The 23,817-nt window shown below is 42.9% G+C and overlaps 2 protein-coding genes across 5 annotated transcripts in view; both read left to right on the top strand.

The window, feature by feature from the left end:
* Positions 1-10,875, top strand: part of epg5 (ectopic P-granules autophagy protein 5 homolog (C. elegans)) — a 28,298-nt gene extending 17,423 nt beyond the window's left edge. For all 3 annotated transcript variants that reach the window (XM_026186185.1, XM_026186183.1, XM_026186184.1), the window contains exons 28-46: positions 18-189; positions 287-449; positions 636-778; positions 889-1,045; positions 1,297-1,491; positions 1,588-1,801; positions 2,281-2,468; positions 2,876-3,083; positions 3,197-3,272; positions 3,717-3,820; positions 3,936-4,111; positions 4,761-4,985; positions 5,085-5,294; positions 7,419-7,563; positions 8,237-8,479; positions 8,620-8,833; positions 8,922-9,140; positions 9,262-9,376; positions 9,463-10,875. In XM_026186185.1, coding sequence (XP_026041970.1) covers positions 18-189; positions 287-449; positions 636-778; positions 889-1,045; positions 1,297-1,491; positions 1,588-1,801; positions 2,281-2,468; positions 2,876-3,083; positions 3,197-3,272; positions 3,717-3,820; positions 3,936-4,111; positions 4,761-4,985; positions 5,085-5,294; positions 7,419-7,563; positions 8,237-8,479; positions 8,620-8,833; positions 8,922-9,140; positions 9,262-9,376; positions 9,463-9,645 — 3,350 coding nt within the window. In that variant the 3' untranslated portion in view covers positions 9,646-10,875. The remainder of the gene's footprint in view (positions 1-17; positions 190-286; positions 450-635; positions 779-888; positions 1,046-1,296; positions 1,492-1,587; positions 1,802-2,280; positions 2,469-2,875; positions 3,084-3,196; positions 3,273-3,716; positions 3,821-3,935; positions 4,112-4,760; positions 4,986-5,084; positions 5,295-7,418; positions 7,564-8,236; positions 8,480-8,619; positions 8,834-8,921; positions 9,141-9,261; positions 9,377-9,462) is intronic.
* A 2,537-nt stretch (positions 10,876-13,412) lies between these two features.
* On the top strand, positions 13,413-23,358 carry dnajb5 (DnaJ heat shock protein family (Hsp40) member B5). 2 transcript variants are annotated; one of them, XM_026186186.1, is made up of 4 exons: positions 13,413-13,763; positions 14,958-15,221; positions 15,945-16,606; positions 21,362-23,358. In XM_026186186.1, exons 2-4 carry the CDS (start codon positions 15,011-15,013, stop codon positions 21,593-21,595), a joined length of 1,107 nt encoding a protein of 368 aa, XP_026041971.1. In that variant the 5' UTR covers positions 13,413-13,763; positions 14,958-15,010; the 3' UTR covers positions 21,596-23,358. The 2 variants fall into 2 exon arrangements, with proteins under 2 accessions (XP_026041971.1, XP_026041972.1); XM_026186187.1 differs by lacking the exon at positions 13,413-13,763 and adding an exon at positions 14,054-14,307.
* Positions 23,359-23,817: the final 459 nt, after the last annotated feature.

Here is a 23,817-nt window from a genome sequence, read left to right as displayed (position 1 = left end):
ATATTGTCTTAATTCAGCAAGGGAGCGTATCCTGTCCAATCTGCAGAAACATCCAGTTCCCCGTTTAGCTCCTGAACTGCATAAGCTGAAGGCACCAGTACCTGAAGTGCCTTCCGCCTGTCTCACTGACTGTAAAGCTGCCTGTAAACTGTTAGAGCAGGACCTCAGCATTTTGCAAGATCAAGCCAGGTATGTGTAAATCATAAAATAAAAGCTTTTATTTTGAATTATCTATAAACATAAACAAGTCGCATGCAGATTCCCAAGTAATTTATCTTGGCACCAGGATTGCTGTAGCACGTGAAGCCCAGCAGGTGGCAATGGAGCAGGAGCTGCTGGAGAGCCTTCCTGTACTGTTTAAGAACCGACCAGAGCAAGTCACCATGGCCCTGGAGTGTAAAGGGAAGGGTGGACAGCCATGCCAAGGAGCTGCAAACATCACTGTCACGGTAAGACCTCTCACACTGCAGGCTAGCCACGTTTTAAGTTACAGCTTTGGTATGTTTTATTAATCTGTGTGTGTGTGTGTGTGTGTGTGTGTGTGTGTGTGTGTGTGTGTGTGTGTGTGTGTGTGTGTGTGTGTGTGTGTGTGTGTGTGTGTGTGTGTGTGTGTGTGTGTGTGTGTAAATTTGTAGTGTGAGCTTGTGCAGAAGCAGGAGGCAGTGCAGACTCAGATAACATCACTGCGCAGGGACATCAAAAAGCTTCAAACCGATGCTATGGCTCCGCCACCTGAAATCCTGGCCCAGGCTGCCGTTCACACTGAAAACTTCATCACGTCAGTGCAATCAGATTTTATATCATTCATATCAAGATGCATTATATTGACATATATGAAGGTAGATGGGGAATGTCTTGACTCAAGTGCACCTTGTTTCATGGTCTTAGGGCTTTGGTGAATATGCACAAAGCACAAAAATCTCCTGCAGTCCAGAAAGTTGGTGTGTCTGCTTTTTACAAGGTGGTCTCCTTTGTATGTGAGGACACGCTCCGTCATCCACCAACTCGTCAGTACCTGTCTTCATGTGTGGAGGTACTGGGACAGGTGTGTATATGCTCTAACAAATACATGCACATATTGCAGAGTAGCAGTGTTTTTATTTATTGTTGTGTGGAATATATAAGTACAAAAAATGGGTATTTGAGCCAGCTGGAATACTAGAGAATAACCATAACCACCTTGAATAGAGGGCATAAAGCATTATTGTGTACATAAAGAACACACATCATAGATATGTTGGATGGATTAGCTGCGATTAACTACTCAAATTAAAGTGTATTTAATTTTGTGTGTAGGTATTTATCCAGGGAAATGCAGAGGAGTGTGGCCGTGTCCTGAAGACTATCCTGGAGCAGCGGCGGCTTTGCCCTCTCATTTCCCCCTTCTTCACTCCCAACGCAGCGCCCAGTCAGCTGGTGTTTCTCTACCAAGACGTCGTGACATCGCTGTCCCTCGACAGCGCCGATGTCGTTTTCATGCTGCTCACTAAGGTTAGTCCACGTGCAAGTGGAATGAAGAAATGGGATGTATACGCCGCAAACCACGTGCCAGTTACAATGTCCACTTCTGACTCTTTTCCCCTGCAGTTTGATTTGTCTCAGTGGCTGAATGAAGCCCATCCCGTGTTTTCGGAGAGGACACGTTTGCTGGAATTGGTCCATGGAGCTCTCTGCGTCTGCGGCCGAGACCCCGAGCCTGAGTTTCTCACGCCTTTTCACCTTTTCACCAAACACTGGACCTGGCTTTTACGGCATCATTTCCCCGACCATTACAGCGATTGCCTTCGCCTCCTCATGACCAGTGAGTTGATCTGTTCTGAAGTGATAAATTGCGATTACCCTCGATTTATTTATTTATTTTTTTGTCATTTCTTTCCCTTCAGTGTAGTAAAGAATGAAAATTTCCTTAAGAGACATCTTTCTTGGACTCTTATATTAAGCAGCCATTTTTCCCTTCTTGCACATCACGTTAGACCCTGACTGCTATTTATTCTAGAAAATGAATCTAAGAAAATGCATTAATCTTCCTGAAAGGATGCAAGTTACGATTAAACTGATTAATGAAAAATGAAGTCAGTTCATTTTGAACAACAGATGCAAATTTAGTGTCAGTGAGTGGTTCATCATTGTTTGGCTTTTGTTTTTCTGGTTTTTGTTAAGAGATTATTCCAAATGGAGCCGCTGATGTCAGCTGTGATTACAGAACTAATCAAGAATAATCAGTTTGGGTGTTTTGTTGGGAACTTCTTCAACAGAAGGATTTTTTTTTAACCTCCTCAGGCTCATCCAACCAGCTGCTCAGTCCGGAGTGCTGGAAAGTGACTCTGCGAGTGCTCGGCTGTTTACCTCCATCCCGCAGCACCAAGGGCAAAGCTGAAGCAGCTGTGTGCAGCACTGAAGTCTCCACCCGTGGTGTCGCACCCCCAGCCTCCCCCTACAGGTCCCCCATCACCCTCTCTCCTCAGCAGGTAGTCTTAAAAGTGTAAAGTGTGCATGTTAGTCCCCGTAGGGAAATAGTTCCTCTGCATTTAATCCATTCACCCAGTGAAGCAGTGGGCAGCCACCAATGCAGCGCCCGGGGAGCAGTGTGTAGGGACGGTACCTTGCTCAGGGGTACCTCAGGGTAGCCGTTCAGTGGAGTTGAACCACCGACCTTCCGATCATGGGGCTACCACTCTACCTACTGAGCTATCCCTGCCTAGCTTGTAGGCTTGTAGGCAGGGATGTCTTGGCGTTGTAAATATGTGATTCACATCTCTATTAAGAGTCAGCATGCTGCGCGTTAAGCCGAAGTTTCTTGCAAAATGCAAGTTTGTTTTTGTTCAGTTTTATGACGTTTAAATCTTCGTTTTTGTATTTTATTTGTTGCTAACAGGTGGATGAGACAGTCGATTGGCTGAGCGACTACTTTTTACGAAGTCGTCTCAGTAAGACGGACCTCCGCAGCTTCGGCCTCTATGCTTCCTGGACTCCCTACATCGAGGACGTCGTTTCCTTCTGGGACCATTTGATCAGTTGCCTCATCAATGTGCAGCTCAACAGCTGCGCCCGAGAGTCAGTGGGCAGCAGCAAAATAATGAAAGGTAGCTGCAGATTATTAACTTACATTTATGTCAAACCTCTGAGTTTAACTTCTAGTTTTGTGCATATCGGTTGTAATGCATCATTGTGAAAAAGAAATATGGCACTCTCACAGCTCTGCAGGACCTGCACAGTAAGACTGTGAAGTTATTTAAGCCATGGATCTTTCCTGTGGACGCTGGCGAGGGCGGGTAAGTGTCTCACATCTCAGACAGGAACAAAGATCTGCTATCAGTTAGCAAGAGTTAAAACAGATGTGAGCATAGAGCAAATTTTAGACGGGGCAGTTATATAAGCTGATCTTTCTTAGTTTTCTTAGTTTCTTTTCACAGGGCAGTCATTAAAGGTTACAGTCATTACTTAACTGAATTTAATCTTTCAAACCTCTGAATCACACTATACATTACCCAGAATAAAGCACTGCTGTAGCATTGTTCAGAAAAAAAAAAGAATGCATTAATTATTTATTGAATGGCACACAAGAATGTCAATAAAGTATGTCCTTTTACATCTCATTGTCATTAATAGAAGGGACCTGATAGGTGAATTTGCAGTTTGATTCTAATTTTAGAGGACAAACCAGAGGAACAGCAAATTATGGACAAATAATCTCAATAACTGCATCTTTATCTCAGTAACATCAAGTGTTACCCCTGGCTGGAGACGGATGCGAGTGCAGCAGGATGTATGGTTGGCCTCTACATTCAGATCACTGACCTGCTTCATCACAAGTTCAGAGGCAAGTAACAGTTTAATCTACAGTGATCTTTGTCGTCTGTGCTGTAATAACACGGAGAAGCTAGAACCATAAAGGATGTGTTTACTTACACGTTGTGTGCGTGTTTATGTTGCAGATCGTCTGCTGCCTGGTCAGAGGGGTGCTCTGTGGCTGTGTATGATGCAGTACTGTGAGAGCTGTACCTCACCACGCACACCGGAGTACCTGCTCTACTTGTATCACACACACCTACGCAGCCTGCCCTGGAGACACCTGCACCCTGACACTAAGCTCATGGAGCAACTCTTCAGTGTGAGATACTTTGCCCCTAGACCCCTAACACCTCACACTGATTTAGACATGTATGTCACAGGGAAGCTTGTTAACCTGAGACCATGATCCTTGGCCCCAGTTTCTATTAGTAGCCTGCACTTACAGAAATACAGTCACAGCTCCTTGTTCTTGGAAAAAAGCTGTGTCTCAAAGCCCCTATCAATCATTCTTTGAAGGCTATCCTGTGGAATCTATTGGCATAGATAGGATACTTGAATTCATAATAATAAAGGTCTGATTGAAAGATTGATAAGAATGCATGCTTATCTGTGAACACTGAAGAGCAGCAGAAATTGATATTGGAAGCATGAAGAAGGTTACCAAGCAACCTCTTACATTATTCAAGCTAATATATTAAACTTTAAACACTTTTGATATGTGTGCATCATTATGGGGTTTAATACTCCTACTACGGAGATGTTTAATGATTTATCATAAATAAATTCATCAGTGTCTTGATATTTACACTGTTATAGCTACTTTCACAGTAACAGGAGCCTAAAATGTGCATTTTACATTTACCTTGCATTAAGTAGATGTTGTAACTGATACTTTGAATACAGTCCAAAGCAAAAGGGTTTGATGTGTTTGGTGCTTTTTCGATTACTTGTGCTTCTTGTGCCTACAGGTGGAGAGAGGAAGTCCCAAGAGCTGCTTCCTGTTTATGGGAGAAGTGTTATGTGAAGTTAACTGGGTCAGCATCCTGAGTGACCACTTACAAACACCTCCCGGCTCCACAACATATCCAGCTGTGTCAGAAATGGCCACACAGAAAGAGTCGCACACTATGTTGGTATACCTGCTCTACATGCTCGTTTTTCTGGCAAAGGAGGAACAACTCCTGAGTCAGCAGGTGAGTTCAGGCTAGTGTGGTATCATATCAGAATCAAGAATCAGACCTGTTTCCTTTTTTCAGTCATTTTTCTTTCTTTTTTTCCTGTTTAACCTCCAGGACTCACCTCTGTTCAGTCTGCTGGTTCAGTCCACATCTCTACCCTGGCACAAACTGGACCTGTCCTCGTACCAGAGCATTCTGGGATACGTTAGCACCCACTACCCTCCCTCTTTGCTTCTCAGTGCTGATTCTGCACCTCAGCTGCTGCTGAAATCACTCCGTAGTGCTGCTGGGCTCCACCCCTGCCCCGGTGAAGCTCCACACCAGGTGAGACGTTACAATCCTGTTTGTTTTCTGCATCAGATTTGTTAAGGTGGCGTAAATCTCTTAAGGCAGGTTAAACCAGCAAATGGATTACTCTGAGAACGTTTCAACTCTTGCTTTTGACTTGATCAAACCAATGACAGAAAATTATAAAATATAATTATTAGAATACTTCAATCGTGAAACTGCTTAAATGATCAGCTGATCGGCTTTTCTGTCGCGAGTCCGTCTCTCTTGTTTGTTTTTGGCCCACTTTGCACCAGAAAGAGGAAACCAGCGGCTGAACAACAGCAGAACGTTTAAGCTTGATAAGCTGTTGTTAGAATTTATTTAATATTACTTTCTACTCGAGGATCTTTTTCTACGTAGCTGACGCTGGTAACTGTGCAGGGGCGGATCTAGCAAAGTTTAGCCAGGGGGGCCGATAGGGCATGAACAGGGAAAAGGGGGCACAAAGACATACTTTTCTTTCTTATTCTCATTTAAAATGTCGAGCTTTTAATAAATAATTATCTGACACCCAAAGTTTTAATTTGATGTAAAATGAATAGAAGTCAATTACTGTATATAGTGACTATTAAGTCTAATATATATACCCTAGTAAGCTATAGTACTTTTTACTTTGGGAAGGTACCATCTGTGCAGTCTGCAATTTTGTTGAAGAAAGATGTTGAATCTATTTAATATTTCTTGAAAAATAATTGATTTCTGTGCATTTTTTTTCACACTGCATCAAATTAAGGTTGATTACGTCGATTAAGCATCATGAGGTGGAGCGTGAGGGGTGGTTCCTTATTTTTTATTTATTTATTTTTGTTGTTGCTGGGAGTTGGAACCCTATTAGTTAGGTTGCTTAATATTTACGCTAAGTACTCTTTAAAATACCAGAATAGGGAGGATGGTGTAGGTTTAAGTTTATTAGATTGATCAGTATTGCTGAACTATGAAATATTTTTTTTGTATACAGGTATAACAGAATAGCTTTAGTGTAGTTGTTGTTTTAAACTTGAGTATGAACTTGCAGACTTGCAAAATGCAGCAAGATATTTAAAAAACAGTTTTGTTGATTAAAAAACACTATATCGGATTCATATCGGTATCGGCAGATATCCAAATTTATGATATCGGTATCGGTATCGGACATAAAAAAGTGGTATCGTGCCATCTCTTATTAGAATAGTATTATGCTGTATAAAATATATGGCTTGTGTTGAAGAATATAGGAATTTTTGAACAACTTCTATTTCTGTCAGCATCTTGAGTTCACTAAACTGGCATGCCTGCTATAAAAGTGCAAGGTTTGGAACATACACATGAAACTTAAACGTAAGCAGTTGCAGCGTTCGGGGAACTCAGGATGTAAGTCAGAGCCTTGGTCTTGGGCAGATTGACAGGAAAACTCGCGTGTTTCATGGCAGAGCTCCTTGACCCAGAATCCTACCACAGAGCCACTGTGCTGTCAATAACACTCAATCTGTGTAGCTGCTTTAGATGTATGTTTGCAGTACGACATTTTATACATCATGTGATATTTTTCCCAAAATATCCAATGTCCAAAAAAATATATTGGCAAGCTCTGTACAATCCTTCTAACTTTACATACGACTGTTTCAGGATCTAACAGAAATACGTGGCAAAAGCTGTGGAAAAGAAGAATACATTTAACATAAAGCATGAAACTCACTGTAAATTTAAAACAGACATATTTTACTTATTATCTACAAGGTTTTCCTCTCACAGTAAGGACCAATAAACAGTTCCTCACTAGTCTAAAAAATTGTCTAATTTTTGACAAAATGCGGTCGTTTACTTCCATTTATTGTGGGCTTGGTAATTTGGGGCTTTTAACAATTTTCTTTAAACAGTAATTTTCCAAGGGTAGAATGATTGTACAGCATCTTTAATAACTTAAAAAAAAAACAAGAATAGGAGTTAATGATGTAAAATAATCACGTCCATTTTCGGCCTGAATTCATTTAAAGTGTTTCATCTGTTTTAGCAGTCAGGAACCTTTAGTTTACAGAGAACTGATATATATTTTATAGTCAATAGTATAACAACAAATAAAAAAATATGAAAAAACCCTACAATTTCTTTCGTTTTTTGTTTGTTTGTTTTTCATATCAGGAAGAGACGCTAAAGGCTGGAGCCTACATTTGCTGGTGTGTGCAATCTCTGGTGACTCTGGAGCAAGGAGGCAGCATCACCCTCACCAGCCTGGAGGCTCAACTGGAAACACTTTTGGAGAGTATCATAACCTTCAACCCACCAGGTGAATTGTCCTCACCATCTTGCTAATCAAAAGCTTCAACCATCAGTAAAAACAGTCTTCTATAACAGAGATGTCAAACTCATTTTACGTGGTGGGCCACATATACAGCCCACTTTGATGCTAAGTGGGCCAGACCAGTGAAACTCTCCTTTCTGTCAGCGTAAGAAAGTTTAACTGAGCATTTAATCTCTCAAATATCTAAATATAAGAAAAAGAAGTGCAGTGAATGTAGTAAATGTAATTGGAAGAAATAAATGTGTAAAATTTCAGTAAAAGAAAGAAAGAGTCTGTTAGCTCGCAGAAAATATCCCTTTGCTTTTTACTCTGAAGCTTTTTTATTAAAACAGAACTTTCTATTGTAAAGAATTGTTAAAAACAAACAAACAAACAAAACAAAACAGGAACCTTTCTGTGATTTTAATTGTTTTTTTTTTTTTATTGTATTGCTTAATTACTTTGGTGTAGTATGATTGGTCACGGGGGAGGTCTTTATCAGTAGGAGAAGCTGCTAAACTTATAAAAATACAGTTAAAAGTCCAAACTGTATGCCCTCCTTCTTTTTTTCAATGCTGGGCCGAATTGGAGTCCTTGCCAGGCCAATTCTGGCCCTGGGCCTTATGTTTGACACTCCATTTCTACAGCCTTATTTCTACTCCTTCCTGTTCCCTTTCAGAGGTGGATTTGGAGCAGAGGCACATGGCGTTCTGCAGTCTCTTCAGTGATGCTTTGGCTTTGCTCAACGGCGTGGGCGTCTCAACAGGCGAGGCACTCGCTGCCCATGTCATTACCTGGCTGGACAGGAAAGGGAGGGGCTTTCCAACTCTTCCCCTTCTCACAGCCTGCTCCCGTTGCCTTGCATCAGTGCGACACATGACACGCATCATGGAGGCATGCATTACAGGGTACTTCAACCATGGTAAGTAGCAGTTTAGGGTATGCTACTTCAGTGCTACCATTTCCCCTGAAAGTTGGTTTAGTCCTTTTCTTTTCAAAACATTTGAAGGATGTCCGAAAATTGGCTAATTTTTTTTTTCCACATCCGTGATTTCAATTCAGCCGAGGAAGAGTCTGTAAGGTGGGGACCTGTGTTGGCATCGCTGCAGGTGCCCGAGCTCACAGTAGATGACTTCCTTTCTGAGAGCCAATCAGGAGGCAGTTTCCTGACGCTCTACGCCTTTATTCTGCAGCGTCTCAACAGTGAATACACAGCAGCCAATGAGAGGAGGACTCTGGCTCTAATTAACACTTGGACCAATCAGGTCTTTCCCAGGTTTGTCCCTTTCACTCGCTCTTGTGTAGCATGTAGCGTTTGTCCTCTGTGAGCTGTAAAGATATGAACATGTTTCATTTGTCTCTAGCGGTCCGGCTGATGAAGCCAAGCTGTTTCTGTGGTGGCACAAATCCCTGAATCTTTCAGCGGAGCAGCTACAGCCACAGGCAGGCTTGACTGAAGTATCAGGTGTGGTCTTGGGCCTGATGAGGTTTCAAACTAGGCTGCTTCAACTGGGAGAAGAAAGACTGAACTCCGGCCTGCTCGGAGCTATAGGCCTTGGAAAAAGGTCTCCTGTCTCTAATAGGTGAGCTGGCTTGCACATTATTAGTAAATCAAAACACCTGTAGTCCATAAAGAGTAAAAAATGTGTAAAAACAAATTCACAAATGTTCATAACCTAACTGTTTATGTATACAATGCTTTAGGTTCAGGGTGGTGGTACGCAGTCTGGCAGCTTTTCTGTCCATTCAAGTGCCATCAGAGAGCGAGCTTCGACTTCAACCCACCACTGACTTGCAGCTCTCTGCAAAAGCACAGCAAGTATGCAAAAACTTGAAGTGTTTCATTTTCTAGTTTGTAATTATCACCTAAAAATAACTTCTTTTTTTCCTTTCCGATGGTTTCAGATGTTGGGGACGCTGGAAGCCATGCCCAGTAATAAGCAGTACGCCGAGTTAGAGGACTCTGTGAATAAAGCCGTCCAGTTCATTCGCTACCCAGGACATTGTCTCAAAGATGGACCCCGGCTGCTGGCCCTCCTAGCTAACCTCCTATACCCCGACCTCAGATACCTGCACATTATCCGCTGACTGTGAACTCACCTTCTACCTGAGAGTAAACAATTGTTCAATAGAGTCAAAAATCCTGAAGGAGCACAAAAGTTTTAAGTGATGAAGACACTTGTTCTGAATTGCCTTTTTATTGTGTCAGCGGGGGACTTGTGTGACAGAAACTTACTCATTAAAGCTGACTGAACATTTGTGAGGAACAAACCTCTTGACTGCTAGAGTACAGTGAAGGAACACAGACCGTCAGAAGTTTAAGCAATCATGTGTGCTAATCTTTGACATTTAGGCACTTTATTTTCTTCTGATGTTCATGCCTTGTTGCTTTTTGCATAAGTTGCCTGTTGATTTTCAGCTCCATCGGTTCTGTTCTTGATTTGAGAGGATGTTGCATGTATTTATTGAAGTAGAACTCATGAATCAGAATTCAGCAGCAGGCTCTGTGGGTGTGAGTTTCACACCTGTACATGGAATCTAACAGGAAAAAAAGATGAAGGGTCCACAGATTATTTAGAGGATGTTAAAGGACTCATTTAATAGACCTATAGGTTTGGTAGTACCTTCTTAAAATAGGGTGTGGGACATACCAGGAATGCTGGTAGTTGGGGTTCATTGCTTAACACAAGTCTTGTTTTTTGCTGCTGATGCTTGCATATCCATGATCCGCAGTCTGAAATATTTCAATCCAAGGTGCTGTATACAGTAGGAGGTGATCATGTCTAGTAACAGCACATTTGCCAGTATTATGTTCATTTCCAGCCAAAAGTGCTTTCCTTGTTCTGCCAAAGAGATGTTATTTTCATCTGCTTAGCTACTTAAACCTCCTTAACCGTGATCTCTGGTTGTGTCATCAGTGTCCGTTAAGTCCAAAACTACAGTCTGGAAAAGCGAAGTACAACTTGTCTTCCTTGTAGAATTGTATGTGCAGTGTTATTCAAATTGCTAATGGTATAAGGAGGTTTTAATGCTGTTGAAGCTAGAACAGAACTGGACAGCTTTCTTACTTTAATTACTCCTGTCAACTCACCACTTCTGTTGCTCTGTGCCATCTCAGTAATCATCGAGCTGCACTTCAGCAGCCTGCAGCTCGCCTTATCGCTGGTATTATGTGGTGACTGTTAATGTCAAAAGCGTTTCTTTTTTATGAGTCAGTGATCAGGAATGGGTCTGTAAGGACTGCTGCAGGAGGTGTACTCCGTAGCCAAGCAGAACAAAAGAGACATGACTGCTCAATAAAGGGAACTGAACACCTCACAGCTGGTATTTATCAATATAACGCAGCAATCTGGGACCAGATGTTGCACATGGAGCCGCTGAAAGCACAAACAGGACCGGTCCAGACAGCAATTAGAGGTACAATGCATTGTTCAGCCTCTACAACAAAACAAAGTTGTCTTTATCTTCACATTCTGCTCATAATGCTCCCGACGGATAGACTTAAACTGCATCTTCCTCGTCAAAGAAGGCAGTTATGACAGAACCTATTGTGGACTGATTTTCATGGACAGCCACATCCTCCTATTCTCTTCATATGCACAAAGTAACAGTACATGCCCACCACTAAAAAAATGTTTTGAAAAAAGTACTCTTCCCCTATAAATAGAGCCTTTAAAAAGCAGGGGGTGTTGAAAATGAGCTTTTGTGTGCATGCATACATCCAGCATTTGACACCACCACTTCTGTCTCAGAGAAAAACCTCTCTTCGGGCAACTGTGGTCTCTATGGTTACTGGAAGGGTGGAAGTGAGAGAGGAGGTGGAGACGACGGGAGAAAAGAAGGGGAGGTGGGAGATGCTTGCAGACACTCACCGTCTCCTCTTGGCTCTCAAAATCGGCCTTCGGTGCGTTCTGTGAAGCCGTGTGTGTTTGTCTCTCACCGTCTAATTCGACCTTCTGTTCTCCCGTCTCTCAGCTCAGGTGGTGAAGTGCTGTGGAGTGGTCGGTACTAATGTGAGAGAGTTTGCTCTGGAAACATTAGCCTCATAAAATTTCTCCTCCCAAACCCATTCACCGTGTCCTCCATCCCATCCGACCCGCATACACATGCACATGCTCGGCGGGACCCGTTGCTGATATTCTTAGCAGATACATCACTGTCTGGCAGATCCCTGTGTCACCATGGAAACCCAGCATCACCCCGTTTCGGTGCACACTCAGCATCAGAGGAGCACGTGGATGAGCTCCCAGGCAGTCATCAATGGCTATTAGTTTGCAAACAAACACACACATGGTGCACGGCAGCAGAAATGTGACTCTGTTCTCTGAAAGCTCACCAGTTATGCAAGACCTCCTGCCTGTAATGAATAAGAATAGTCGATTGTGTAACCAGTTCAGTGATTTGATACAGACAGATGCAGATCTTCACCTAACCGGATGTTGCATTGCAGTCAGCTTCAACATGTTTCAGTGGCAGTCACATTCCCAAGCACGAATAGCACTCCACCACTAACCAGTTGTTCTTGTGGGACAGCTGCAATGGCTCAAAGTCCCTCCCCACTGCCAAAACACACACACCTATCGAGACGCACAGGAATGTCTCCCCAGTGCCCTGCACAGCTATACGCCAGTTCTCTTCGTGCTTGCTTTATTTTGAATGTTAAGCGTGTGTCAGACAGACTCCTCCATTGAGACGCCCACTTTTCTCGCACCTCCTCGCCAGTCCAGTGGGGAGTGATGACTCAAACCTAAATGAGCCTTTATTTCTCTCTCATTATCTCTCCCCGTCTCAATTCGACAAGAAGCGTTTCACCCTGCTGGGTGTACTTTCCTGTGCACTTAATGCTAAAAGTCATCAATAATGACTCAGACCTCCACATTACATGCAATTTTCTTCTACTTTTTTTTTTTTTAAAGCTAGGTAGGCTGCTCCTTGATCTGATCTGCACAAAGGAATATTTCTCCTTTGAGATGTGATGTGTGGAATGAAATCTCCCTGCAGTGAAAGACGGAAAACAAACTCCAAATAAGGTAAATTTTATTGAACAAGATCTATTTAATGTATCTCTGGGGATTTTAAGCACGTGGCCACCACTCTTCTCTACTGTTACCCACACTTTGTCTTTAGGTCCTACATCTGGTATCTGAGTTCATATTAATGTGAAGATTAATAGATTTCACATATTACAAGATGTGAAATCTTGTAATATCAGGTTCACTTGTACACAAGGACAGTCTAGGGGTCACTCTGAGCTTTAAGACCATTTGTCAACAGGTTTGGGTAAGTTTAACTATTTGTTTGGGAATCCTCACTAGTAAAGCACGTAACCTGATGAAGGCCTAAATGTGGATGCTTATTGCTTACTGATTTGTTCAAATTAAGACTTATTATACTTATTATATATACTTATATACTTATTCTAATAAGACATTATTTAGAAGCTGTGTATGTGTTGAATCTCTACCAAACATCAACCTTGATGGAGCCATTTTCACTCTCCAACAATCTCCAAGCAGCTCTGGGTCAAGGTTTGGGGTCAGATGGATTATTTTGGAAATGGCTAAACTTGGATTTATAATAATAGGTGAAAGGCTTAAAGGTTGGGAGGGAAAAAGGTAATCTGTGTTGGGGGTGAGGTTAAGTGTAAAAGTGAAAATATTAAAAATAAGATTTGGGTTGAGGATGTAATGGGTTTTTGAGGGATGGGAAAGCGTGAAAGTTGAGGTTTGGTGTTGAGAAAGTAGGATGTGACTGTGAATAGATGTTAACTTTTCACAAAGATAGAAGATGAAAATGCGTGTGTGGGGAAGAGGGGAGTCATCACATGACTCAGCAGTCAGTGTTTATACCGATTAAATCCAGGCACGACTGCAGGATCACACGCATTAACACACACCGCTTTCTTTTTCCTTTAAAAAGAAAAAAAATTAAAGAAAGGTATCAGGACGACGCCTGTCCAAATATGTCCACCCAAGCCCCAGACCTGCCAGCTTCGACTGCCCATAAATCAAAAAGTTAAACCAATGCCACTAATTTAACTTAATCCTAAATAGAAATCAGCCTGTGCTGTTTGTGTGTATGTGAGCAGACCCTGAACAAAGAGCGCTGCTGGCTGACAGAGGGTTGGGTCTGCTCTCCCGGCTGCAATTTTCAGACACAGGACCAGAATCGGAAACAAGGCAGCAGCAGCAGGAGGAGCAGGCTCGGTAAGGAAATGTTTTGACGCTTTTTAAGGAAAAGCTTTCTATATTTGCGCAAATTTCAAAGTCGGGTGGACCAGAAAAGAACACGACTGCGGACGAGAAGCGGGGTTAGGTTTATCAACCATCACCAGAGTGAAAGGAGTTATTAAAAACCGAACACAGCCCCGTATCAAAGAAGTTACAATCACTTAGTAACTTTTTCATAGATTCCTTGCGCACCCATTTAATCCATTTTTAGAGAACGGTACCCTGCTTTTAAAAAATATATATTGGTATTATTATTATTACCCATGGTGGATGTGGACTCGAAGGTTCACGGACATTTGTCCGAGATTTTTCAGAGAAACGTCAGGGGGATCTCGGTGTTTGGTCACCGGTTATTTCAGAGCCAGTGATCCTCCCGGCGTCCTGACGTCAATTTATAAGGACCCAGCAGCATCAGAGCAGCAGGCAGGCAGACAGCAGGGGCTGAAGGGAAGAAAGACAGAGAGACAGGGAGAAGCCGGGCCATGCTGTTCTGATTCTTCATTAATTGCAAAGCTTCCTGGTAGGATTTTGCTTGTATTTCTTCTCACTGTCCATTTATTCGTTTTTTATTTTTTAGGCTTTTCCTTTCTGTCGGAATGTGAATCAGATTAAACCCGCTGTTGGTTTTTACAGTGGCACAAATAAAGCTGAAATTGTCACGCTAAAGGGGTTTTTTTTCCCGTGGGAGTGGGCTTTACTGTAATAGCGAACGGTTTCTGTAGCAGCAGATAGTCAGGGTGTTTTAGTGTTACAGATGAAACCAGGCTTTCCCCCTGCCGTGTGCGCTCCCGCTGTGTCCACCGCAGTGCTTCGGCGAAGCGCTTCTGCCTGTCCATTTGGGTTTTTATGCCCGGATGGTTAAACAAAACTGGGATGGAGGCAGATAATCATCACCATTATTATTAAAGTATTATCTATACCCTGCCTAACAGGCTGAGCTGGTCGCCAGAAGCCCTGTGATGAATTAGATGAAGGGGGATTCCTCGGCACTCTTGATTTTTCAGCAGTGAAAGCAGCACCTTCTATTTCCAGCTACAGCATCATTAAATAGTGTTCACAGTAAAACCCTAATGGATGCAGTCCACTCTGTACCTTTGCCAACTCAAATATAACCTCTCCTTCAGCGTAGTATCCATCTTAAGACTCTAAAGTAGTCTTGTATCTCACCAGTGACTGACAACAGCCTGAGCTGAAGAGGGGGTCCCATTCCTGAGAGTGCCAACATGGGGAAGGACTACTACAAGACCTTGGGCATCCCCAAGGGCTCCAACGAGGAGGAAATCAAGAAGGCCTACCGGCGCATGGCGCTCCGCTTTCACCCAGACAAGAACAAGGATCCTAGCGCAGAGGAGAAGTTCAAGGAGATCGCAGAAGCCTATGAGGTGCTGAGTGACCCCAAGAAGAGGGTGGTCTATGATCAGCTGGGAGAGGAAGGTAAGGAGAGGGTGTTCTGGGTCATTTGAGTGCAAGGGGTCAGAGAGTGCAGGATTTGTTAGTGAAGCCTTATTAAGCCGGGGTTATGATGGATTAAGTTGTTATTGAAATAGCTCAGGAACCATCTCATATCGCAGCTTGGTGGGTTTCAGTCACTGAAGTAATAATGCCGTCTCTTCCATGTTTTCATGTTTATGTGTTGGCACATGTTTAATTTTCTGTTGTTGTCTTCGGTGTCAACAACACTTACCAGCTCTAATACCTTATAGTCTACCTCAGCTGCCCGTAGAGTGTGTATGTAACTCTGTGTGCGTGTCTGTGTGGTGTGCTAGATGACAGACAGATGGCATAAGACTATTACGTGGTTCAGATATGAATAGCAGCGACTGCTGTAGTTTGCATTTGTGGGTGTTCTGTGCATGTGTCTCTGCTGAAAACGTGTGCGTGTAAGTGTGTGTTTCTGTGCGAGTGTGTTGGATGGAGTGACCTGAGTTTCTCCAACAGCAGTGCTTTTGGAAGACCGGTGATGCTGTGGGATTTTTCCCACCTACGCGGGCACCACTCTTCTCTCTACTGTTACCCACACTTTGTGTTTAGGTCCTACGTCTGGTATCTGAATTCATATTATTGTGTGTATTTTGGCTGGTGGGTGTTTGAGTGTGTGCATGTGAGGTCTCACGTTCTTGTTCTCTTTCTCTCACTCTCTTTTTTTAAATCTCTCAGGCTTAAAAACAGGAGGCAGCAGCTCTTCGGGTCCTCCCGGAAGTTCATCGTACCACTACACTTTTCATGGAGATCCCCATGCCACCTTTGCCTCCTTCTTCGGTGGCTCCAACCCCTTTGATATGTTTTTCGGCTCCAACCGCAGTCACAGTCGCTCCAACGGCTTTTCCTTCCACAACGACCACAGCAATGACACGGAGCAGGACGCGGAAATGGACGAGGATGATCCCTTTACCCATTTTGGGAGGCAGTTTGGCTTTCCGGGGGGGATGAACAATGGCTTCCCAGGGGAAGGCCGCAGGAGGAGAGGCGTACCATCAGAGCGCCTCGGGACCAACCGAAAGCAGCAGGATCCTCCGGTCGTCCACGAGCTGAAGGTCTCGCTGGAAGAGATCTTCCACGGCTGCACCAAGCGCATGAAGATCACGCGCCGCAGGTTGAACCCAGACGGACGGAGCATGAGGACGGAGGACAAGATCCTCAACATTGTCATCAAGAAAGGCTGGAAGGAGGGGACCAAGATTACTTTCCCAAAGGAAGGGGACGAGACCCCTGAGAACATTCCCGCCGACATAGCGTTTGTGCTTAAAGACAAAGGGCACGCCCACTTCAAAAGAGACGGTTCCAACATAATCTATAACTGCAAGATCAGCCTAAAAGAGGTGCGCCTGTCTCCTTCGATTTAACCTCCCTCTCTCATCTGTCTTGTCTTCTGATTTTCCCTCTGTCACCAGTTGAACTCTCTTTGTTGCTGTTCTACATGTAGTTGTAGATAATGCTGCCAAGCTTCTGATGTTGATTCCCAGTGGAGCAGTCCCAGGTTAATTTTTAATGAAGATGTGCAAAGTTTGAACTAAAAATACAAATTATTCATGTCATTCAGCCCAGAGAGGTGTGTCTGTAATTTAACAGTGCTGGGTGGGTGGTCATATCAAACATACCAAGGTGGGAGAGTGTGTGCATCAGAGTCTCTGCCACTGCAATGTGATAGAGGAAGCCAGAATGTGGTGTATTTGTGCGACTGGCACAAAGCCATTATCCTCACTTGTTCTGCACACTGTATGAAAACATATGCATCAATACATAAATAGACACACAAGCACAAAGCTGCACACAAGCAAGTGTGTGTGCACACACTCTCCATCTTCAAGCGTATTTGCCAACACACTCCGTTAAAGACGGATTGCAGTGTGACATTGGTGATGATCCAGGCTGTTATTACTGTGACTGGCAGGACATTTAATTAGAGGGCAGAGAGTCCAGCACCAGCTCTGCTCTGGCTCTATATTAGACAAACTTTAATGTTTCTAATAGCGTTGCCACTCACTGGCCTGCTCTCGACGTGATCTGCTTAATGGCAGGTGTTCTCAAATAGCTGGAGATGTCAGGGGAGATGTTGTTTTTACTCAACTCGGGCCTGTGTTTTTTGTTTTTTTTTGTTTTGTTTTTTTAGCAGGTTTCCTCTAAAAGCAGCACTGACTCTCGCACCGTGCAGTTAATGCGCTGGAAAATAAGTGCGTCTGCACACGGAAAGACAATGAAGCCTAAGTTGACGAGAGCACATTAGAGTTTGTTGAGTCACATTAAGCAGGGGATGGTACTTGATCAAACCAGCACAGTGATTAGGTTTGCACTGCAGAACTCCCACAGCTAAAACCCTCTGCTCCCACAGCAGCCAGATAAGAGACTTAATTTCTGACGCAGCTAAAGTTGAGATGAGGAAGCGAAGGGGAACTGTGGCTGGGATGTGTGTCGGGGGGGTATCTAGGGAATATTAGGGAAGTGGGTCAGATGATTCAGTATCCAAAGCAAATAAGAGCTCATATTCCACTGCTCTCTTGAAGATGTGATGCTAAATACTGCAGTAAAATCACAGCACCAGATGCATGCCGCATGCTAGAAAACCTACCACGCATAATGTGGCAAATGTTATCCAGTTCTTCAGTAGAGAATATAGCTTCACGAATCAGATGATTGATTATATTAGCAAAAATCTCTGCAAGTGCTCATTACAAAGTAAAAACCAAAAGGGGTGAGACTGAGGCATGCTGATATTTGCAATCGCCTTTCTGAAGCAGGTATCTCTATTTAGTCATATTTTTGGCTGCTGTATGAGTCTCCAGATATTTGGCTGTTCAGTTTTGCTTTCTGCCTGAAGCATGCCCTGATCAGCGGCTCAGTTTAGTGTCTCCAAGTTTGTTTGGCTATGCTATAAACTCCTGGGAGACATTAGCAGAGGTAACATTCAGCCCCGCTGTCTTTTCACAGTTACAGTCAGAAGCAATTTGAGAGTTTACCTCAAATATGACACACTGGCTTCCCTGAAACCAGTCTATATTGGGATCTGTAGGTAGGCTCTATGGCAATAATGAAGCCTCTGAGTTGTCTAGCTCCTGTCATTGCTGTAAAATCCACATCCAGGACAACTGTAGCTGCTGGGCTCTGAAGGCAGCGTGGACAGCTTTTTTGCAGCTCTCTGGCAAATAACTGCTGAATCTATGGGAGTAAGACAGCATTTGCATTTTGCAGCATCTGTTGTGTGTAGCATTAGCAACCAGTATTTCAGGACAGGCTCTGTGACAGGCGGCCCACACTTGTAAGGACACTTCGGACTATGAGCACGCCTTAAGCTGGCTCTGACAGCTAAATGTAACAAAACTGTTGGGTTTTAACAGTGAAAGTTAACATTAGCATATGGCCCTCAGTAATACAAGTCTAGAAAATGTTCTTTCAAATACAGCAAAAAGTGACTGTGTGTCTGTGTCAGTTTCTAAAGCCTTGTCTGTGCTGAGGCTTACGCAATCAGTGGGCCCTCGGATCAGCTGGCAATGTGTGTTGAGCGTCATGGCAACCTGTCTATGTGCGAGACGTGTGTTAGTCAATGGAGCTGTCCATAACTGAAGGATGAGCCACTGCTCTCCACTGCAGTCAAAGAAATCACCCTCTAATGTATGTGATGGGTTAAAGGATGATGATGATGTCATGGCTGGAAAACTTGGTCCTGTGAAGCAGCTGCTCTCCAGGCCACATTTACACCCCAGTTTCTTTTCAAAGAAACAGGCACAGCCTGAAAATCTTCCAATTAGTACAATAGTGTCTAAGCGCATGGATTGGATCTTGGAGCTATTATTCTGGGCAAAAATCACAATTACACCAGAAGGGGATAGAATTTATACATCTCTAGCTATTGAGTATCTTAATCCTTCAGGGATTTGATCTTTTATGATACCCAGGTGATATAAGTGATCTCCCTTTTTATATCTAGCACCACTATAGTTACCTGTACTAGATGCACACTCACTGCTTTATTAGGTAGGTATGTAGTACTGGATTGGACACGCTTTTGGTTTGCTATAAGTCTGCTGGAAACAGAGGTGCTGGAGATTTTAGTCCATATTGACATGACAGCATCAGACAGATACTGCAGATTTGTCAGCTGCACATCCATGATATGAAATCCAGTTCCACAACATCCCAGAGCCACTATGTTGGATTGAGAAAGCCATTTGAGTACAGTGTTTAAGAATCCTGTATTAGATTATTTGAGCTTTGTGACATGGTGTGTTATCCTGCTGGAAGCAGCCATCAGAAGACGGGCATACTGTGGTCATAAAGGGATGGCTGTGGTTTAAGTGATGCTCAGTGGGTACAAGCCCAAAGTGTGCCAGGAAAATATCTCCCACACCAGCAGCGTGAACGGTTAATAAAAGGAAGGATGAATCCATGCTTTCATGTTGTTCATGCCAAATTTGGACCCTACCATGTGAATATCGTGCCATAAATAGAGATTTATCAGACTGAATGTTTTTCCATTCTTCTATTGTTCAATTTTGGTGAGCCCTTGTAAATTGTAGCTTTAGTTTTTTGTTCTTAGCTGACATGAGTGTGGTGTTCCTGCTGCTGTAGCCCATCTGCTTCAAGGTACAACGCGTTGTGCATTCAGAGATGCTCTCTTGCATACCTTATTTGTAATGCGTGGTTATTTGAGTTGTTTTTTCCTTCTTATTAGATCAAAGCACTTCTCTGCTGATCTCTGGCTTCGACAAGACATTTTCACTCAGAAAACTGACACTCACTGGATATTTTCTCTTTTTTGGAACACGGCCTGTAAACACTAGGGATGGTTGTGTTGGAAAATCCCAGTAGATCAGCAGTTTCTGAAATATTCAGACCAGCCTGTCTGACAGCAACAACCACGTGTCACGTTCAGAGTCATTTAAATCACATTTCTTCCTCATTCTGATGCTCTGTTTGAACTGCAAATGCATTGAGTTGCTGCCATATCTAATAAAGTGGCTGGTGAGTGTATTTCATCAGCCTTAGCTGTAAATGCATTTAAAAGTAGCACAGTAACAATAGCAACATGCTGTTAAAATTGGTCTATACCTGATGAACAGTAACATTTTTTTTTTATCTCCTCGGCTAAAGGTTAATGGAGCCAGTAACAAATGGCATAAGAGAGCCGACCCTTTAACAACTTTAAAATGTTTAATTTTAATTTCTATATCTTTCTTTGTCTTAGAGTAGTTTGAGGAATCTCCAAATTAAGCTTCTGTCTCCCCGTCTTCATTATTTAACCTAACCCTTTAGCTCACAGTGAATTCTACTGCTGGTCATTCTCACTGGTTTTCTCTCTCTTTTCCACACCTTTTTATAGTATTTATTTACTGTTTTATTTGTAGTGATGTATTTTTCAAGTGTTATATTTAAAGAAAAAAGAAAAGGGAAGTCCATTCACACTGTTGTGGATTTAAATAGTTCTTTCCATTAAGTGCAAATCTGGTGAATGATGCTCACTGGAAAGCCTGTGAAGTCGTGATAACCGGAAAGTCTCTGTGTTTAGTTTAGCGCTCTCTACACGGACTGGATGCATCAGGCACTGTGATAAGGAGGTGAGGCATGTGAGTGACTGTGCGTCTGTGCATGTGTGTGTTTGTGTGCATGTGGGGATCTGACAGGCCCTCCAACTATTTACGAGCTCAGCCGATTCCTGCCTCACTTCATTAGTCCCAGCTATGAGACCGTTGCTAAAATTAGTCCCCTGTGCAATGTGGGGCCCTGCAATGCTGACACACTTACACACACTCCCTAACACACATGCACACACACACACACACACACACTTGCAAACAAAGACTAGAAAACTTTCCCACTGCCAAGTCATGTTTTCCTAAATGTTCCTGTTCCAAATACTGCTCTTTCGACCCCCGCAGTGCTGTCAGTACAATTTCTTTTCTTCACATACTTTTACACACACCACACCGAAAGCACAGCAAATACTGCCTCCCGATAGCGTACTGGGGGAAGATATGAACACTGCAGACTTTAACGAAACATTACATCACCGAGATATTCATGGATTTGGCATTTTATTCCTATTAATGATATTAACCCTTTCAATCTCCTCTCTTCTCCAGGCGTTGTGTGGCTGCACAGTTAGCATTCCCACGCTGGAAAACCGCGTTATCTCCCTCCCTTGTCACGACATCATCAAGCCAGGGACGGTGAAACGACTCAGAGGCGAAGGCCTGCCTTTTCCAAAGAACCCTTCACAGCGTGGTGACCTCATCGTGGAGTTTTCGGTCCGTTTTCCCGACAGGATCCCCCCTCAGTCCAGAGAAATTATCAGACAACACCTCCCCCAGTCCTAGAAAGACACATCTCTAACTCCTCCACCACAAACTCCAGACTAAACCTGAGGAAAAAAACTACACTCCTTCATCTACTCCTTCTTTGTTTGTAGTTACCCTCATGTCCCTGTGAATGAATACAGCTTTGAACATGTGCTGTGATAATTTAGGGACTTCACAAAAGGAAGAATGGCAGTATCAGGATGTAAAGTACTCATATTTATTTTGTCTTTCAGCCCAAACGCGCGCGCACACAGACACACACAGACCCACAAATACACACACACACAAGCACCCTGAGCAGCAGAGCGGTGCTGAGGATGGGCTCAGCACGATTCTGGTTTTTAAGGGAACCTCTTTTCTTAACTGTTTTATACGGATTTATCAGTGGTTTTATATGCCGTCCGACTCTGATCCTCGTCTTTTTGTGATAGGATAAAGCGTGAAATATTTTATAACAAGAACAGGATTTTGTTTTCCAAACATGTCAAAAAAGGATTGCTTAATGTTTACATTAAGTGTACCAGCAGCTTCAGTGGTTTTTAGCATAGCCTTTCCTTTGGCACATGCCAGAGTTTTTCTTCTTTTTTCTCCCCCATGCTTTCAATCTAATAAAGAATTATGCTTGAAAATCTGTAGGCCATTAGTATGATCTGTCTCCCCTAAAATATCCCTAGACGTGCAGTGCCACAGAGCTCTAAAAACTCTTGCATTACTCCAATAATATTAGCATAGTTTAGCTGCAATGGAAGAATCTGGGAATGACAATCACGTAACTGTAACAGCAGTGTAAGTTTAGATATCTGCACATAATATCGGTGCTTTCCCTTCTGAGCTGTGAACTGAATAGCCTGGCTCAATATCTGAGGGACATTTAGGTGCCTTAGCCCGGTGTCACACCACATATGTGAACACACATACAGGTCACACTATAATAAAGACAAATAGCCATGAACACAACACATGATGCCCTATGCTGTGTTAGGCGTTACCACCAGGACCTGGTAATTTTAAAAAAACGGTAAGCAAGCTATGTAAAGTAATTCACCTTACTGTACTGTATGTAAGAAGGATCATTTATAGGAAGTGATTTGATACAAGACTGATGATTTTTGCCAATTCGTCTTTGTAAAGTGCCATACAAGTAATTGCTGGATTTCCCAGAGGAATGCAAGCGTGACGTTAGACCGATTCCTGTGGGAAAGCCAGCTTTGTTGTGGGATATTCTGCTTTCTCTTGTGGCATTTGAAGGCCATGTCTCGGTGCTACTGTGAGCAATGCCAAAAAGTAGACCGCATTGTTGTCTACTTTTTTGGTTACATGGAGTCCTCAGTTTCCGATGTGATAAATGCCTCTGTTCCCTAACAGCTGTACATCAAACGTTACAAACTGTACGTAGTGCAAATAGAAAAACTGTTCTCTGTCTCAGCTGCAGGGGACGCCCTTGAGCTCTTCCTCGCTGTAATTTGCAGCAGTGGTGAGAATACGTGTGGGTTATGCTGACAGTCCTAGTAGGTCGAATAAATGAGGTGTACAGGAAAATATTTGAATGCTTCGTGTTTGATAAATTCTCTTTTATATTGTGAAAGACAAAACTATAAGATATGTTGTTGTTTTTTCTCTTTGGGGAGAGACTTGAATGACTTGTGTGATGGTCCTGTGGCAACAACCAGGCTTAACAAGTGCTGCTGCTGCTAATCAAAGACTCACTTACACTGCTTATTGTGCATATGCCAATATCTATGAATTTTTCAAAATGAAAACAAATAAACCAAATGTGTGAAGTTTGCTTCATTTTCATTTATTGCTGCTTGAGAACAAGTACCAGTTCCTAATAACATTCACCTCAAAGTGCTTTACAGTCTAAGAAAAACTGATAATCTCAGAACTCCTATGAGCAAGCACTTGGCAACAGTGGGAAAGAAGAAAACCTCAAGGAGGGGGGAGGAGAAAAGACCAACATGCAACATTATATAAGATTAAAACCTTTCTCAGCGCACAACAGCAACAACAAACATACCTTAACCTGTTAATTTTGCCTCTTTTACACCACCACAGTGGAGTTTAAACCAGGCATAAAGATGTTTGAAGTGCAGATTCTCTGATTTCATTAAAGGGGTTTTACAAAACACCTCCATTCACTGCTTAACAATTATGACCATTGGCTGACAACCAGTTTCATGTCCAACTGAGGCCTGTTTTCTCATTATTCCAGGATAAACCGTAATATGAGATCCAAGGAT

This window comes from Astatotilapia calliptera, chromosome 12, assembly GCF_900246225.1.
Source record: "Astatotilapia calliptera chromosome 12, fAstCal1.2, whole genome shotgun sequence".
Lineage (NCBI taxonomy): Eukaryota > Metazoa > Chordata > Actinopteri > Cichliformes > Cichlidae > Astatotilapia > Astatotilapia calliptera.
Note: the sequence above shows the minus strand (reverse complement) of the source record. Positions and strands in the feature narration are given on the sequence as shown.

What these genes read in the sequence shown, in the direction of transcription:
- dnajb5 (XM_026186186.1), top strand. Translation starts at nt 15,011, where the DNA reads ATGGGGAAGGACTACTACAAGACCTTGGGCATCCCCAAGGGCTCCAAC. An exon ending in TGATCAGCTGGGAGAGGAAG is followed by an intron (nt 15,222 to 15,944) that starts GTAAGGAGAGGG and finishes TAAATCTCTCAG; the next exon opens with GCTTAAAAACAGGAGGCAGC. An exon ending in GCAAGATCAGCCTAAAAGAG is followed by an intron (nt 16,607 to 21,361) that starts GTGCGCCTGTCT and finishes TCTCTTCTCCAG; the next exon opens with GCGTTGTGTGGCTGCACAGT.